The sequence below is a fragment of the Anopheles marshallii genome, chromosome 3, assembly GCF_943734725.1.
Source record: "Anopheles marshallii chromosome 3, idAnoMarsDA_429_01, whole genome shotgun sequence".
Lineage (NCBI taxonomy): Eukaryota > Metazoa > Arthropoda > Insecta > Diptera > Culicidae > Anopheles > Anopheles marshallii.
In genome coordinates this window covers 80,963,861-80,982,912 of record NC_071327.1, presented here as the reverse complement: position 1 = coordinate 80,982,912, position 19,052 = coordinate 80,963,861, and the positions used below count along the sequence as shown (strand labels likewise).

Genomic DNA, 19,052 nt, shown 5'->3' with positions numbered 1-19,052 from the left:
GTTCTTTACGTCCTAAACGGTGTTATGTGTCCGACGGCTTGCCGGGTATTATTACCATTACGCTTGTGCCAGCAAATCGATGCGTCCTTTTGCCTATGGCTGCTTTTTGGGGTAGAGCGTGCTGCGTACTTTAGACGCGACCGGTCAACTTTGCGTAATTGATTCATCTGTCATTTGAACCGCGCGCGACCATTGAGACGGTGTGTCCGTATGGTTGGGCCGGCCTTGCTAGCCTTGATTGAGTGGTCGAATAAAATAGACCGAAGGGAGAAAAAACTTCGAAATGGTCTTTTGATACATTTGGAGTCGTAAGGTAACTTATAAATTGTTCCAAGGGCTAACACAGGGACGATTTTTATGATTTTCCATCAAATAAAATAATAGATTTATAATAAAAAAAATAACTTGTTTGCTTCATCCGCTGTAAAATTCTTCTATGCAAATGTGTCCAAATCAGTCCACAGTTGAGTGATGTAATTGTAAAATGTTTGCCTTTATTTGAGTAATTTCTATCCGCTGTCTCTTTTATCAAATAAATTATTTCTACAGCAGCAAAGCAACACCCTCTGCAATGGATCGTGAGTTTATTTTTCTCACTAGCGGAAATTACGAAATCAACTTGCTCCGACCGGTCCCCGGAAGCGAAGTTACGTGAGTTCTTTTATTTCTTCCTTCGAGCGGAGGATGCTGAGGTACACCCGGTACAGATCGTTCATGAATAACTGATTGAGGAGTGTTGCGGGAAAAGCAACGTACCTTTTCCCCGGCAAAAAAAGATGCTGTAGCCGTAAACCTATTCCTGGTGAGGCCATCATGGGTATGCGAAACCCCCGGCCACCGGAAACTCGACGGCTCCACGACAACCAGCCAGGAACAGAGTGAGGCGTGCGCGCGGATGCTCCGCGAAGAGTGTAACACGATTTCCGGCATTCAGGGTGCGAATGTCGATTTCTAGAGGGTCCGTGTCCGAATAAAAGGACTTCCACTTCGCCTACTCGGGCCGCTGGAGTCTTGGTGGGTGTTTGTTCGGTGGGGAGGACACTCAAGTACACCCCCGGAGCAAAAGGATGTATCGCAGACGTATTCGATTCGAAGAGCACGGAAGAGGACGCCCGGAACAAACCTTCCATCATGACTCATGCATGACGCCGGGCCTACACTTCACTTCAAATGGTGAGCTTTTGTTCCGATCCACGTGCGTACCACAGCACTTTTAGCGCACGGTGTTATGGTGAAAGTTATGTAAAATACCTCAACGACAAACAGCAAGACAGAGAGAGAGAGAGAGAGAGAAGGGGGGAGGGGGGAGGGGGGGGGGGGGAGAAAAGTATAAAAAAGGGAGGAAATTTGCTCGACCAAGGTCATTTGTTGCTGTGGGGATGACTTGCACACAGGACGAGCTTTCAAATATTCATCTTCCATCGTCCGGAAAAGGTTTTTGTTGCGTTGTATTTCCTTCCTCACCGGAAATCGTCCCACTCGATCTATTCATCACTTTTCCCTGGTACGTTTGGTGTCAAACGGGGAAAAGCTTCCCTGTGTAGGCCGCCACGAGACGCTGCATTGTTTGAAAAAAGGAACCCCGGGATCTTATGACACCCGCTGGTCAGTGTGCAAATAAAGTCCTCGTTTAGGGTGTTTGCACAGGGCAATCCTTTAATACCGTCCTCGGTCGTCACCTGTACCGCAGTGGAAAGGATGCGTCCGCCTGCACGGATCGATCGCGCATAGATGCATCTGCTCTCGGTGGCCCTAAATCCACACAGACACACCCAGACACAGAAGCATCAGTTTGCTACCCTTCTCATGCTCTCCCATCCGATATGGTTCGCCTTAAATCCTCACAAATCGGTTTCGGTTTGTTCAATCGGTTTGTAACCTAAGCTCAACAGTGTAGAGTGCGGCTGTTACACCACATCGCCTTGTGTTGCGATTAACCCCGTGACGAAGTATTGCATTGGAGCACCGAACCGGCGAACCACCAAAAGAAAGGCGGCAAGAGAAAGGAAAGCATACGATCAGGGTTTGCCTGCTACTCGGCCTCGGCCTTTGTTACGACCGGAGTGTGATGCACAATGGCAAGGGTAGAAGTAATAGTCAAATGTTTATTCTTCTCCTCGACACCGTAGCCGCAGTAAACGAAGCAGAAGGATTATTGTGGGATTCTTTCGCCGAATGGGATTGTTTCGCTTCCGAAAACGGATCAATAGTGGCGAAAATTGTCGTACCTCCTTCAAAACCCATGCGTACCGGGCCCGGCCAACAACGCGTGCCACCAACGGATTGAGTCACACAGGCCAATTTTGACAGTAACGGATGACGGAGACGCGTTTAAAGGATGCACCTTCCTTTCCCCTTTTGTCCGTGCGGTGTCCTATTTCAAAACGTCATCATTTACCCAACCAGCTGCCAATTGCCGTGGATGGGACAACGCACAACCGCACCGTACAATGCGTCATTGATTACTCAATTGAAAGGGGTCAAACGGTCGTCACGTTGTGCAAAAAACCGTCACCTTTTCGTTGCACAAACATTCGTTCGCCTACGCATTTCCACCGCGGGGTAAGCAAATTTGGGGTTTTAGGTGGTCCATCCGGTCCTTCCTGCATCATCGCAGCAGCTGTTGGAAATGGATTTCATTATCGTCACCTAATCGCCAGCACCGTTCACGCGTTCATCTGCCACAAATATTGATCGGCTTTCGGTGTGTGAACGGATGATCAGCAAAATTTTGGGAAGAAAAGCTGCAATTCTATTTATGCAACCCTTTCTATTGCTTCATGCGGGAAAATCAATTCTTCTTCAAGAGGATTGTTCAATGGCAGCGATTAGGGTTGAAGTTGGTGGTTTGTAACCGTACGGATTTTGCAAATATGATGAGACAACAGTTTAATATAGTGGGCTAAAGTGCAATCGTTGCAATGGCGGTTTATGGTTAGGGTAGTGAAATGCGAGTGCAATGACTTAGGACGTTGTCTATCACGATTAAGGGTTAAGCAGAGAGCTAAATATAGCAAGAAGGAATATACATATCATAGTACATAGTAGTTTTTGATTACTAACTATACTGACAACTGTTAAACAATGGCAGTTCTTTAACAATATCGTAAGAATAAGGATGTCTTACTAATAAAACTCCTTTTACGGAGTGGACATGTTCTATCCGAATTTGATATTGAAGTCTGATAAGATGTTCCTAAGACCCCAGCCTCGTTACCGCTTTTAATCCCTTGCCTTCGCTCCACCTTTCCAAACTTCTTCCGTGCGTGTGACGATTTGCGTTTTATTTCCTCATATAAAAATAAATAAATCCAAACCAACCGCATCGCCATCGTCCATTTAGATCGCGCTACTGTCGTCATCGGAATGATTTGCCGTGAACGATAAATGGTCCGCCGAGCAACGCACACCGGGTAAGGGAGGGAACTTCTGTGTGTGATTTGCATTTCTATTGCCCGGCCGGATTCCCATGCCTCGGCACCGGTTGTACCTGCTGCCTGCCAGGGATGATCCTTCGCTCCCTTGACTTCTGCTTGATGGGTTCCGTTTTCTAAAGGACCAAGATACTTCCGGTTTCATAATGGTCACTACTCACTACCTTTCCAATGGTTTTCAATCTACTGTGCTCTGTTTTTTTTTATTACCATTTCTTCATTCTTGTTCGGGGAAATTCCGTTTGCCTGCTTGGAAGATAACTCGATTGTGTTTTTTTTATTGTTGACATTTTAAAAATTCTTCCAGTTTCTTGGTGGCCGCCGCTAATCCCTTTCGCGCTCTTACTTTTCTCGCTTTTGAAGCCATCAGCGGGGACAAAAAAAAAGGTCGCGATCATTTTTCTTTAATACTTTCTGCACCATTTCGAGCTATCTGGAGAAAAAAAAATCTCGCGGATCATCAAAAAGGGTGTCTTTATTTCACTGCGTGTATGCGTGTTTGAATATGGAATTAAAGCAGTAGGGCATCACCACCATGCGGGTACATGCCATATCTAGCGGCCGGTCAGTGTGGCAGGGAATATTTTGATGGATCCGCGTGACGCGCGAGCTCGCGTTTCGGAGCGGCCTCATAATTACAACTCGTCATGTGTAATAATTCCACATAATCAACATGCGGGATTGATGGTCTTGCGGCTGAAAGAGAGAGAAGAGAGGAGAGAAGCGAACCGTTCCATCTCGTTCCGGCACTAAGAACTGATTGCAATGTATGTTGTAAAAAGTAATAACAGAAAAAAACGGATGAAGGTAAACAACTACCGGAAAGGCGCACATATAACGCACATCGAACAAATGAACAATGAACGCAAATAGCCATCACTCGAAAAACCCGTTCCGGGTTTGCGAGGGAAAGCCCATATCGCACCGGAATCGCATAAGTGGCGACATTGCCGTTCAGCACCGAAGACACACCAACCATCCCGGAAAGTGACCGACCGGGACCATCTTGACGAGCGCGGTAACGCCGATCGACAGCGTTTGGCAAGGATCGTTAGAAGCATCCTCCCCTATGTGTTATTTTTCGCCTTACTTATTGTGCGCGTTTGTTTGGTGGAAAAGTTGCGTGAAACTTGACGGCACAGCAACCGCAACCGAAAGCCAAAGGACAAACAACGGGCCTCGTTCGGGAAGGAAAACAATTCGGGACGAAAGGGGTTCGGACGTGGAAAATGGTGCGCAGTCGTGAAGGTACAGAGAGGTTTTTTTCCTTTCTTATTGTTTTCTTTAAAATTAACTATGCTTCGGCGAAGAAGGCACCGGAAAAGTCTTAGTGGAAACGGCCATGACAAGTAATGTGAAATATCCAAAGAAGCAAACGAGCAAATATGTTTAGAAATACAAAAAGAAGAAATATGTAATGAAGTTTGGAAAAAACAACTTCAAAACTATATTTAGTAATTATAGAACAACGGAAATTAGGTGAAAAAAAAATCTTAAACTTCCAAAACGTCAAGGACGACTAGCGTGATGTGAGTATGAAATAACTATTAAGTTAATATTTTAAATAGAAATGTTATGTAGAATTAATAATTTTCTATAATCTACAGTGCTTGAAAATGTTAAAATTGCCCTTTAGCACCTCATAAACATTTGTAAAGGGCAATCAATTGGATACTTTTAGACGACCAACGGCTTAGTTACAGAATTTGACGTTCAAAAGTGAGAGAAAAAGAAAACTCCTCAATACTGACTTAATGTCACCACATCACTACTAATTCTCAGAGTAATCAAAATGGAGTTCAATGGAGTAAACAAATGTGAGTAAAAGACGAGAAACGAGAAATTGGTGCACTTTAGCGGTGAGAAAGAAATATTTAAAATGTTAATGAAGCTGCAAGCTTTAATTTCTATTTTCTAGCACTAGTTTGTTCGAGAAAATATTGCTCTTCCCTCATATTTAAATGTAACAATAAAAACGGTGCTATTTTTATCCCAACTTCAGCTTGCAGCTTCACATTAGTCGTGCACGTGTTTTGTAGCGGGTGTAAACAAGAAACCGATGCAAGCACAGGGTGGCGAAAACATTGAGTAGGCATTATCATCACTGGGGCTCACTAACCTGTGCTGGACGTGCTGTAGCCACGATGGTACGGTCCCTGCGGTATGTGCGTACCGCTCAGGAGCCCGTGAAGCAGGGGCCTGTGCTGCTGGGACGGCTGTAACGTGCTGGCCAGCAGGCTGGCCGTTTGCTGCGACTGTCCACCGGCCAGGGACGACCGTTGCTGCGGTGGAGGACTCGGCGACTGCGGCAGGATCGGTATCTCGGTGTCCACTGGAATGACAAAAATGTGCAAGTGAAAAAACAACACAGCATTAGTGAGATCATTCGATTTACGATCGGACGTTGGTCCTTATCAATTGGTGAATAGGCGGCCCCACAAATGTTGCTTCCTTTCATTCGAGAAGGGGCGGTCGTCGTAAAATAGAGGGGGAGGGAAAGAATCTATCAGAAGAAAATAACACATTCCACCCATGCGAACGAGCCGGAACCGAGAAAAGTTCTAGCGGCACGATGTGCTTCGTGACTCGGTGATAGAATTCAGTCGAAGGTTGTTTCGGTTTTGACATCTTTGCTCATCCGAAACGTCCGAAGGTCTCACGCTGATCGATTCAGCAACACAATTCAACCTGCGAAACGTGTCGTGAATGCACGTTACACTAAGATGGGCAGTGTTTAAATAGATTTTTACAGGAAAATAACATTTGATGGTGGAAGTAATGGGTATCGTTACGAGTCATTTGCCACTAGCTTCAAGCAGCAGCTACGTTACGAAGAATCAATCTTAATCGTCTAGTACAAGGATGGAGAAAAAAAACATTAAGACGATAGCGCATAAGTCTATTGCCATCGGTCAGTTTGAACGAAGGTCTGATGTAAGAGCAATGGAGCTCAGAATACAAAGGCTCAATTGAAATCGTACGTACATTCACCTTCGCTGGCAGGATGTAGCAGGATACCGACGAAGGATGGGCGGCAAGTTCACGTTCAACGTTACGTAAAAGCTTCACGTTGTCTGACAAAAACCGGAACCGGAGAAGCTTCGAGAGAAAAACGCTTCATAACCGGCAACGACATGACCAGGGTGAGTGAAATGGGCGAAAAAAAAACAGAGAAAGAGAAAGAGAGCGCGAGAGTGATCCAAACCCAAAAACATGGGCCCCACCCTCAAGGGTGGAAAAGTCGATGAGTATGCGGAAAATTGATGAAGATCAACAGATTTCCCCGAACTTCACAAACACGCCGATATTTCGGCAAAAGTTGCTAATGCAGAGCGTTTGTAAACAGTATTAAACCTTTTCACAATTCATTTGCACCTCATGTTGGCCAATGTTGGCAGCGAAGGTTTGCCTTCGTACCGATGGAAAACGGTACGTTGGGAGTTGTGTTCCTTCCCGGCATTAATCGATTCTACACAATTCACATGCGCTCGCATTCTCTGGAAAGGTCGGACGCTCCGGCAGCGGATAGCCTCGGCAGTAGCATCTTGCGGAAACCATTAGCATAAGCCGCCGACGATTCTTCGCCGGAGCAACAGATGGTTGTGGTGGAAATTTTCCTCGGCCGTGTATTCCACACGAGCAGCGACAGATGATGATGTCCGTGACCGTGCCGAGCGAGTACATGGATATTGATTTTCACCGCAGGCACAAAACCGAGGCCGAGCGGTTTCTTTCACAGACATCACTTTTCCCTAATGGAGCCCGGTTGCTCATTTCGGGGTGGAAAGTTTGCTGATAAATAGTCAATCTTCGCCCCGCTAAAGAAGACCGGAAACCGACCGGCAGAATTAAGCAGAAATTGCATAACAATGTCATAAATATTCACCGTACCCTAAATATGATGAAAAGTTGCTATCGTTTGTTCATACATTTTTTATTAATCGTCGTACAGCAGTCCGGAAATTGCTGTTGTCTGTTCTCGGTCCGTGCGAGAGCAATATCCTCCCTTTCCTTCTTCCCAAAAACCCTCCTCCACATCGACGGAAAGCAGTGAAACGGAACGATGTCACTTAACAGGTGGAAATCGTTCCGCGGGAGGCCCGTTAATTCTGTTCGCCGAAATCGCTCTCACCGGCATTTCCCAACAGGAGGAAATGGCTCTCGTGAGTGCTTTTCGGCCGAACTTCCGGAGAGTTGTTCACCCGGTGGATTCGCCAACGGTCCTTTCGCTTTCATTCGGTACCGGGCTGTGTTTCCCCATGTACGGGATTGCAGGAACTGTGGGGGGGCGAGTACTCAGCAAGAGTGAAAGTAGGGTGGTTTTCCGATGGGGCCGAGGAACTCAATGGCGGATAATTTAATAGGTGAAAACGAGCCGACAAACGGTGGAAGCAACATTCGGAAACAGCTGTGATGGGATGGGATCAAGATGCTCTTTAGGTTTCGAGAATGAGAACGAGAGTGGTCTAAGAGTGGCGGGTTACCAACACAACAGCAGCAGACAGATAGCGTTCGGGCTGCTCGTCGACCGAATCCTTGTCGCCGTGTGGTAAAAGGGACAGAGTAACGAAACTGGATCAATACGGCTAGACGGTTGAATGTATGGAACAATCGTACGATGTAGGCCTGTATTAGTGAAAGCTCTTTTTGGGTGGGCTCTGTTCCGCTGCCTTCCGGAAGGATGCCACGCAACGAAGGAACACCAGAGGAGGATGTAAATTACGTGGATGTTAAGCGTCCGGAGCAAGATAATGCCCGAATTGAATTCCGATTTGTTTCCCTGGCGCTTTGGTTACGACGGTTTTGGGAGATTACGCCATGCGCCTTGCGTAAACATGCCGGTATAGAACCGGGCAAAAAAGGTGTGTGTTTTCGTGCGATAGCCCGGAGATTGTGACATCTTCCCGGTGGTAGCTGATGAGAGTTAATTGGAGAGTGAATAATTAACCCGATTGGCAATGATCGGAGAGAAGCAAGCAAAAAGCAGGTTGGAGAAAAACGAAAACAAGTCTGAGAGACTGACTGAGCATTTTGGTTGGAATTTGTTGTTCGAGTTTAGCAGTTCCTCAAAATATATCGTTAATGTCGGGAAGAACTTTGTGCCGGGTTGGGTTTATCCAACCCACAATTCATGAGATCACAATGGCCAAAACGTGACAACGATCCAAAGCATTACTAATCCCCGGCTAGACACATCACTGCAAGTAATTGTTCCACGAACCAATGTCCGGAAAACCCGAAATGTCTAAAACGCAAAGTTCACCGCACAGTTGAGCCATCTTGCCGTAATAAAACATTTCCGCTCGACAGTCCGAGTTCCGAGGAGCTCGCCGTGGAAGCGAAAAATACCCCACAACCTACCTCAATGAAAGCCACAAGCAGTGTGATTAACCTTGGCCTACTGCTCACTGTTCCTCGCCCTGAAACTAGTCGGTGGCAGTACGGCGAGTCCACAGGTACGGCGTTCCTGGTGGCCAACTTCCGACTTTCTTTTCTCCTTGCGGGCTCTTGTTTGGAGCTGACGACGTACTGTCAACCTCAATTCTCTTGCCTCCGGAGTGGTGTGGTCCGGGTTTTTTTCCCTTCTTCTGATTTTGTTTTGCCCATTTTCACTCTCACCTTTCGCGCAATTACAACCGGTAGGGAAGAAATATGATTGCCATTATCGTAATGAGATTTCATGTGCCAGCACCTGACACAGAGGTTTCCGTCTCCGGGAGGCTTTTTCCATTGCCGGGAGGAGATTTTGCGCACTTCCTAGGATGGGAATGGAGTTATGGAGGTGTAATGAGCTGATGATGCTGGAGGTGCTGGAACGTCCTCACCGTCCAGTTTTGCTCGCACTGGTAGAGAGGCTTTCTGCTTGTACCTCCAGGTCCGACATCTAATGTCCGGCGTCGGAAGGGAAAGTCAAACGTTCCGAAAGACATACCGTTGGTAGAATGTTAATCGTTTGTTTCTTTCTTTCGCGCCTGCAGGCAAACATTAGCGACCGCTGACAGGCCACGACAGTTAGCCGAACCGGCTTCCTCCCTCCACTAAACTGAGTGGCCCGTTGTTGGCAGTTGGCCCCCTTGACAGACAGGTTGTGTGAAGCAACCGATGAAAAGCATGTCATTTGCTGTGTGTGTGTTGTTGGATGTTTGTGTTTTGTGTAGTTCCCTTCCCGGCCATTCCACGCCGATTTCCCGATCCGCATCCCCCTGCGGATTGCTGTTGAGAAACAATAGTGAGGAGAACAAGATCTGTCGCCGTCTACCCTGTACGAACTCCACCACTTGGGGTCCGTTTCGGAGCTTCACAACTGTCACTCGTTCTCATCGTTTGATTTGAGCGCGTGGTTAGGTATCGATTGCTTCACCATAGTCTGTTGTTGTGGAGTGTTTCCTTGCTGGCTTTGAGAACCCCGGTCCTTCATTGCCTCGATCTACCTTTTCCCTTTGAATTTGCTGAAGGTAAAGTTAACGCGATGTCTGATGCTGCACGATGTACAGAAGGTAGCTCCTCTCTTTCTTCTTTCGCTGATCGATTCACAATCGCTTTTCCATGCGCACTCACTGTCGTGTGTCGTTTATTTGTTGACGGTGTACTGTTGGTGGTGGTGTTGTTGTTGTTATTTTAGTAAGCAATCCCTCTCCATCAACCCGCTACTGCAACCTGCTTCCCCGGCACATCGATGCACACGGTAGTATCTTCCGGAACTTCCACAAATAGTAGTCAGACCCAAAGACCCAATGTAGACGGTGGGAATGATCCGTCGGTGTCTCTCGCTTGGACACGTTGCACATGCGGGTCGGTGCACACATTGGCACACGTACACAAGTGTCTTCGAGTATAGGGGAAGCAGACAGAAGGTAGGGGGGGAGTGTGGGGAGAGACAGTGAGCAACCCATCCGCGATGGCGGCGCTATTATTTATGTATACCTTGTTGTAACACACTGAGTCGCGCTAAGCCTTGACCCAGATTGTAGGCTTGTTCAGTTGCGTCCGCCCCTGCTCGGGTCTCACCGCATACTCTGCACCCGACCGTGTCGCTCCCCCCCCCACCGCTCCCCAATCTCCCACCCAAACTCCTAACCAGCATCACACCATCAGGTCTGGTGGTAGTAGCTCACTCGTTAACGGTGGAACTATCGCCGCTTCTCAATATCCAACAAAAAACAACAGCAAAAAATTGCCACTTGCTCGTTTCTTACGCGATCGGAAACCATCATCATTTACGAGCCTCCAACAAACCCCCACCGTGAATGATCGCACTTGATTTCGCTATTTTGGTACAATGATGGTTTGCAAACTACTAGCTACTCGATTCCAATCGTCTGTCATCGGTGCGCCATCTTTGTTTACATCGTGTAGCTGCATCTCCCACAGCAGGGCCCTGTGTCGTGTGAGGTGAATAGCATTTAATTGAGATCCCCTCACAGTCCCCAGCCAGCTCCCACCTATCTTTCTCCCCGCGATTAATCGAACAGTTTCACTTTCGTCACCTAGTTTTTTTCCCTGTGTCCCATTCCTCCATTGTAGTACGGTAGTGAACTGTCAACTGGGCTACTCCCATTGCGTACGGCGTGGGTTTAGTCGTTTGTTTGCCCGCTTGTTTGTTTATCTGTTTGTTTTGCTTTACACACGACTGTCACGCAAACGGCACGTAATCTGCTTCTCCTTCATCCCATTTATCCCATCCCCTTTCCTGCATGTTTCGAAGTGGGAGCTGTCAAAAAGCATTTTAATATATTTTTTTGACGTAATACGATCACGGTCGATCGTGACTCGGGTATCGCGTTTTGCTTTCGGTAGCATTTTGGCTTTGGGGATCACCCCATCACACGTGCCCGTGTGTGTGTTAGTTTTACGTCATTTGTAGTCCTTCTTCGTCAAACCGCACGACGGATCCATTGATTTATCGACCCAATTCTTCGTTCCCTTTCCTTTCCGAATCGGCAGATACGGATTGGGTGGAATATTCGGGTGATGTCTCGCACCTAGGCCGGTGTGTGAGTACCGTTTATTTCGTAATTAGAGCTGACATTTATGTGCGACATTGCGATCTTGTTACGTAGCCACAACCGCTTAAATGGATTGTCCCCGGAAAGGGAAATGATGTTTACAGCCAGCTACAGTCGGTGTGTGTTAGCATGCGGGGCATACAAAATTGACCAGTTGGCACGGTGTGGTGTGGGTTTAGTTGTAATTGTAATGATACGTTGGTTTTGATTTAGTCAAAACGAAAATATTCGAGCCATCGTCCGGCACTGATAAGGCGGTCTGGGGAATGTTTCCAGTGAACGAGTAATAGGAATGGGCGCCTAACCATCCAAAGCCACCCTCCCATCTTTCCCGGGAAGAAAACATTTCATTGGAACTGATATTTTTCTCTAGTAACTGCTACCGAGCAAGCAAGTAAGGGAAAAGTAGCATCCTATTCATACCCATTCCAACGCTTCCATTCGATCGATGCGAAAGTTCCCTTTCAACCCTTGAAAGCGAAAACCGGCGACCAATTTGCAGAGCGCTGGCAGAGTCTGTTGTTTAATTAAACACTGAATAAATAATTAAAATAAACTTCGCTAGCAGCACCCGGGCCAAGTCCGGCGGTCCATACCAGACCAAGACTCAAGGCTAAACGAGTAGCCACCATCATGAACGCCACACCGCAACCCCAGTCCGCCCGTAACCGCAGCTATAATGTTGTTTCCCAAAATCGTAAACTACCCAAATGGTTCATTTCCCTTTCGACGAAAGGGAAATAGTCACCGGGGCTGTCGGTTATGCCACAGTGTCTCGGTTGTACTGCTCGTAGCAACAAAGAGTCGTAATCGGGCAGACCTGATGTCCTGCTGCACTTTAGACGAAACGAGACTGCAAACCGAACTCCTGTCGGTGGCCATTGACACCGGTGCGGTCGTACGTTTGTCTTCAGCCAAGGATAGACGAGAGTGCATTTTGGAAGTACATCGCCTGGTCTGGTGGAATTCTTCGACTCGTTTTAGTACCCCAACACCCGAAACCCCTGAAAATGGGCTGAGTTCCAAATCCCCCAAAACCGAAAGGCGATTCCTGGCACGAAAAAAAGGGGGAATAAGCTTAGCATATGCTCCCTTCATCAGTGCACTATCGCAAAAGTGCTCATGCCATGAGCTACACCGGGAGCTACACCGGAGTGAAAGTAAAGTTGTACGCTTTATAGCCTGCACACATTTTACATTTTAACAGATTCAGAAGCTTGTCGGATAGCTTCGCGGTGGGGTCTGGGACAGCTCGGGATAGAAATGCATTTCATGTCCCAGCCCCAGTCTGGTGTACAGTGTGGAAATGGCCGTAGTCTTTTGGCTCGATCCAGAACACAGAAGGCAAGGATGCAAACGGACCCATAAAATGTACGACAGCATTTGGCTGCAGCGTCCAGAATTTAGATGACTGCTTGATAAGTGCACATGAATGGAGGATTACGTTTTCTGCTTCATGCACCGTCGTTCATCTAAATGAGTGCAACGTGAGACGTGCACTAGCTCTGCACAGCGCAAGGAAGGCAATTTGCAGGACGAGAATAAAGAGCGGTACGATGATAGGGCACCCCGCAGAGGGAGGTTGAGATTCGGTTCGTTAGCTTTAAATTGTTGGATTAAAGAAAATAAAAGGATACAAACAAACAAAAAACGAGCAGGGTTGATTGTTTTGAGTAGAGCCGTGATCCGCGTCTGCCATAACTTCATGAAGGCATTTATCGAATTCGTGACAAACAGCTTTGTTCCCGCCGGGTTTTAAAAATAGAAACAATAAAACAAATTCGTTTCCTCAAACGTCAGTAAAATATGATTGCCAATTTAAAGTACACTGTTCGGTGCGTTTTGACATCTGATCCGGCTTTGTTGCTCAGCTGAGCTGTTTCACGCCTGTTTTTTTTTGTTCCACCACAAGTGCACCGTTCCGCTTCGGTTGCGCGTTTGCACCGCGATGTGATAAATGTGGCGCGCGGCAACGTCCGCGAAACGATGTAAATGCAAGCCCCGTTGACATGGTTTAAAGGTGTGTGTGTGTGTGTATGTGGTTGTTTTGCTACACTCCCTCGCTGGTGCCCTGGTAGATTGCACGAGTTAGCGGAACGATTGTGAGCTCTCATTGTTTATCACTTCCGCTGTCCACCGACGCCATTCGTCCGGTGTACTTCCTGGTATCTTCGCAAACTGTGGTGGTCACACCAGAAACGTCACACTTTGACACATCATCGCTTTGACACATGTGATGATGGTAGTGTAATAAAAAAACACACACAGTAAATCGTGGTCGGTTTTGTCCCCCCCTCTCGTAGAAGTCGATGGCCGGATCGGAATGGCGCTAGTTAATGGCTACCAATGCATATGACAGTGCGTGGGCGAACAACCTGTTTGCGAACCTGCATCTCCTGCAAGTGGTTGTTCTTCTCGCTGCAAGTGTAACTAACCTCGCGAAGCAAGTCAATAGTCAGCCGTTTCAACGCTAGAACAGACGGTACAGCAACAATGAGTCGCGAACTCTGCAGCACAAACAAAGACTGGCTAAATTAGCGACAAACTAAATGACCGGTTAACGGGGAGAGTTGTGTCACGCATAACAACAAATTTAAAACATGACCTCGCGAGTAGGAAGTGTCTTCTGCCTGGTTGTTGAAACTATTCTTCATTTCGGAATTATTACATAAAGTAAAATTGGGCCTATTTGTTTCCAATGCTATTAAAAAACAACTCTCGATTTCATTTGGCTCTTTGCGAACTTTAGGTTGCGCTAGTATGTCGAACGATTTGCCTGCTTGTTACGGTTGAGTAGTTGGCGATGCATACATATAAATGCATTTCCGACCGAGTTTCCTGTGTTTTCAAAACGCATTCGACAACTCCGCGCGGTATGCAATCGCGTAGGATATTGCGCACGGAAGTGCACGAACGCGCACGAACCTCCCCCTTTCGATATAAACCCACCCCCTCCCCCTATGCAAGCGCATACACTATGCGCACACACACGGTATCCGCGGAGGGGATGTTATTTTTAATGCTGCCACAAATGCATCATGTCCTACTTACCTCAATTTATAGACCATTTTACACCACGTGTGTGCGTGTGCGAAATTCATGCCAAAAAGAATCCCCACCATGCGCGACAGAATCCCTTTCGCGTCGATCGTATCGTAACGCTCCCGGGAGCTGACCTTTTCCAACTTTGTACGATTAGGGTGTGAAAGGGATTGGGCACTGGGAGCGCGTAAATCCAGCGCGTGAACCCATTCGCGAATGACCACTCGGGCATCTTCGAGGAGTCTCCGGCACAGACAGAAGCACTCTGGCCGTGAGGTTGTTATTTCATTGAGTTGCATCGTCTTCCATCGGCCCGTGTGATCACCATACGTTTCAGTAGGCTGGGAGAATTCGCAAGACGTATCATGCACGTCAGCACAACTGCTTAACTGCATCGCTAGACACCGCGAGCGTCGGGCGGGCATGTGTGTCTTGACGCTATCTATCTTGACATCTTGCAGTTGTATGCATAAGACGTGCAGCAGCGGGAAGGGAGTCGGGTAGGGGAAAGCTAGGTGGGCAACTGTTGCGGCAACAGTTGACTTCTCCTGGCGTAATGTCCGGGGTGCGCTAGAGGAAGTTTGTTGCGCGTGGCGTTTCTGTGCCAAGGATGTGATGTTGGTTGAGATGGAATTTCCTGCTTCAATGCTGCACCATTGGAATCGAGCCCAGAACCGGACAGAAGCGGTAGATAATATGTGAGCAACGTATGGAAACGCTTACATGTGGGATTTAATTCACTCCCATTGTGCACTATTTCAAATAGTGCATTCGCTTCCGGTACCGAGCAGCTGTCGAATATTCTTGATAATTTTGTGGGAAAGTACAGCATTGGCATTTTCTTTCTGATAGTCAGCTGACTCGCCGTCAACTCACCTCCGAGCCTAACCTTCACTCGGGCCTGGCGTTGTTTGAAGAGTGTAACAACCCACCATACCGACCGAGTGAGCCCGTGTACCCAAACACAGAAATAGGGGGGAAAGACGCAAATTAGTGTCGGCCTTCGTCTCCATGCTTCCAATGTGGTGGTTGGTTCGGTTGGGAGATTTTATCTCTGCTAATGAAAACACATCGCTCATCAAGCCACGTTGCGTCACGTCCTGCAGCAGTATGTAACGTAATCGGGGGGCCTCGGTGATAGGGTTGAAATGGGGGGGGGAAGGGTAGTAGGTAAAGATGATCGCTGTAGGGCGGAAAGCAACCCCGTTTCGATTACTTCTACCAGAACGCTTACTTCTTGATATACCATTAATAATGAAGTAATTTTCCGTGTCTCGTTGCGAAGACTTTCTATTTTCTCGATCGGGATAATATAACAAGAAGTACACTTTAACAACTCGTAATAGAAATATGAAACTTTACATGGAAAATCTAGCACAAACATAAAACAATTCAAAGCGAAGCGAACAATTCAAACGAATTTCGCTTTCATCGGTGAACGGACAGTGTCAAAACAGCTACAGACAAATCTGAAGATGGGTTGAATCGTACCCATATTATTGTACCAAGTGAACCAAAGAAATAATAAAAAACATTCAAAAAGGTCTTGTTCTTAACAACCTTCCGCCAAATCACAAGACAAAACAAAAGTCATCCAAATTTGGTCACTATTTTGCACAGTAATCTTTCATTCATTTTCTCTTGTGCCTTCCATTATTTCTCCCTCCCTGCCATTGAGGGGACCATTATGTACACTTTAAAATTTAAATTACTCGCTCATCTTTCCCCGAGACGCAGCATGAACCGTGGTGGACCGGAGGAGGTGCTCATCATGAGCCCCAGCTCTTCATCCACCCGTCAATTTGGAGTGCGATCGTGTGATCGTGCAAATAGTCGAGAGCATCGTACGAGCGGGAGCGAGAGCGCACGTGTAACTACGAATTCCACCACAACCGCATTGACCCAGAAAAGAGTTGCGATGATGCTGCAACCCCTTTCGCTCTCACTGTTGTCACCCTCGGTTCTCGGTTCGCGTTTCTCGCGCAAAACGCATGCCGATGGTAAATCGGGGATGGTTAACTCGCCATCGTCGTCGTAGTGCCACTGTACTGTTTTTGGGGGGTTTTTTGTGTATTTTTCCCCTCTCCCCTCCCCCATCTACCCCCTTATCGCCGCCCCAACAATTGACGATCACTCAACGATCGCGAATCTACGATGTGCGGGATTTAGTGAGTGTATGTATGTGTGTGAATTTTAATCCGAATGCGTCTCTGGTATGCAGTTCAGTTATGATGGATGCTTTCGGTGCTTCCTTCTCAATGGGCTGCCGAATGGGGGAATTTCAACGATGTAGCAGCAGTAATTGGTAAAAGGCAAAAATAGTGAAATAATTACTCCCGCCCTCGAGTTGCTGCTTACTACACCACAATTAGCGTGGATGGAGATAATTATATTTCAAGCAGCTCATCGCCAAACCCCACCGTTGTAAACTAAATCGTCCCACTTTGAGAAAAAAATAAATATAAGAAGCAGGTTCTTACTGCTGTGCAAACGATCCTGCCACGGTGGGATTAAAAGCGAAGCGTTTAACTCATCCCACCCAGCTCGGCCACAGTTGCTACTGTCACAGGGTAACCACATGAACCATAAAGTCTCATAAAAATACTACCCCTGCTGTCTTTCTCTTTCTGGCTGTTTTTTTGGTTGCTGCTGTTTGACTGCAAATGTTGCGGAATTTCTCGAATTAGTACTGTGCTCCGTGTATGCTTTCGACGTTGGCAAAGGAAATCGGGACGGAAATTATGTAACACCGGTACTACTGTGAGATTCTCCATCGTATTTGTGTGTCTGTTTGTATTTCATCAATGACTCACGATGGTCTCACGCTGTTTGGTTTTGTGTAGAGGGGCGCTGTATTTTTTTTTGTTACTGTTGCATTTCCAATCCCTCTCACCTGTTGTTTCATTCAAAAAACGTGACTCGTGGTGGACCAACGGAGGGAAAGGGTTATTGGACGGACAGCAAGTGCAGTGGGGCAGTGAGTTGCCAAAAAAAAAAAACACATGAAAAGAGACGGTGCGGTCACCTCACCTACTTAGGGAGCCGAATTTGGCGGATGTTGCGAAACGATTACGCGCCACTTTTCCGGTTCCCGCGTTGCAGTGTGAACGTGAACTATTCACGATCGGACGGAAAAACCTAATGACTGAATGACTGAATAAGGGTTACCGTTGCACCTGCCCTTAGGTGTGTTCAATAGTTTATGAAACAGAGGTTGATTTTTCATTATTTTCAAATAGTCATGAGCATAAAATTAAAATTGATACAAAATGGTTTGCTGCTCGACAAATCAAATCTCATTAATATATTGTTATGCACAGTAACAGAACAGTGCCCACGCCAGGCAAGCACTAGACATAAAAGCGACAACATTGTGGATATACGCACGGTCTATCTCCGATTTTACGTCATTATTGCGTGATCGCTGTAGATTAGAGTTGGTCGGTTCTGGTTCCTGCTCGTAAATCGAACAAGAAAAAATCGTACCATAAAAGCGAAACATCCCATATACATCAGACATTGCCGTCAAACAGCTGAGCATCGACAAACATTCATTGCTCGATCGTGTGTCATTCGATCGTGCAGTGGAACTGATTCCGCTCGAAGTTCTCTCTTGGTCGAGTGGAGAGAAGGAAAAAAACGAAGCATAAAACATATCAACCCCTTTTGCCATCCTCCAACTGTACGACCGTGCACGGCAAAACCGTTCGTTAAACTCCGTGGGCCACCGGGTCCGGTAAACCGGACCGAACGGGCCATAGACACAAAACAACGCCGCAACAACCGGTTCCGAGCGCTAGTGGACGGCCCCAAACCATTGCGACAGTTTGAATGAATGATGCAAATTTCCGCTTCTGAAATGATTATTCGTCCGCGGTTTTTTATCCCCACCTCAGGGGTACGGCGAAGGGGGAAGCAAGGGGAAGGGATGATGTCCGATAAAAACGCACAAGAAGCGATGGCATCGCGGGTGGGGTGGCATGAATGATAGCGAGTCGTTGAGAGAAGGAGAATTTCCATCATTCATCGAAGGGTTTTGCGCAACTTACACGTCCACCGGAGGGAAAACCCCAAAGGGTGTGGATACGAGCTGGTTGGGTTGTGAGCGGCTTACGCAAAAACAGAAACGAGCAGCCGGAAGGATAAGTGTGCGTAATGGGTGTTGGGAATTTAAAACCTTCTTAAGAAAAGTCTGGCATCCAACAAGAGATTGATTGTTTATCACCTGGGGATGTGTCGAGTATTGGAAAAAAATGTGTGGGATGAGACACCCAAGAATTTCCTCAACTCGCGTGGTTGTAATCGATACAACCAATCCGATGTGATCATTAGGAGCTTAGGGGCAAACTTTAAAGAGTTCAGAAATTATTGCACTATTGGGTGGCGCGAAACGGATTGCGGCACGGTTCTTTGTGATCATAACGGCCTACCAAGTGCAAACGGTCGATTGCGCGGAACGCGAGAAAATTATGGCGCATTTAAAGAAATTCTGCTTTATATGGAGTGGCAAACGTTGGCCCGGCATGGATTGCAGTTGGGTTTTTTTCTTCATTCGCTTCCGTCACTGATC

The 19,052-nt window shown here is 46.9% G+C and overlaps 1 protein-coding gene across 1 annotated transcript in view; it reads right to left on the bottom strand.

Annotated features, from left to right (window-relative positions):
• Positions 1-19,052, bottom strand: part of LOC128715864 (ecdysone-induced protein 74EF) — a 48,685-nt gene that overhangs the window by 18,824 nt on the left and 10,809 nt on the right. The window contains exon 2 of the mRNA XM_053810782.1: positions 5,554-5,766. Coding sequence (XP_053666757.1) covers positions 5,554-5,766 — 213 coding nt within the window. The remainder of the gene's footprint in view (positions 1-5,553; positions 5,767-19,052) is intronic.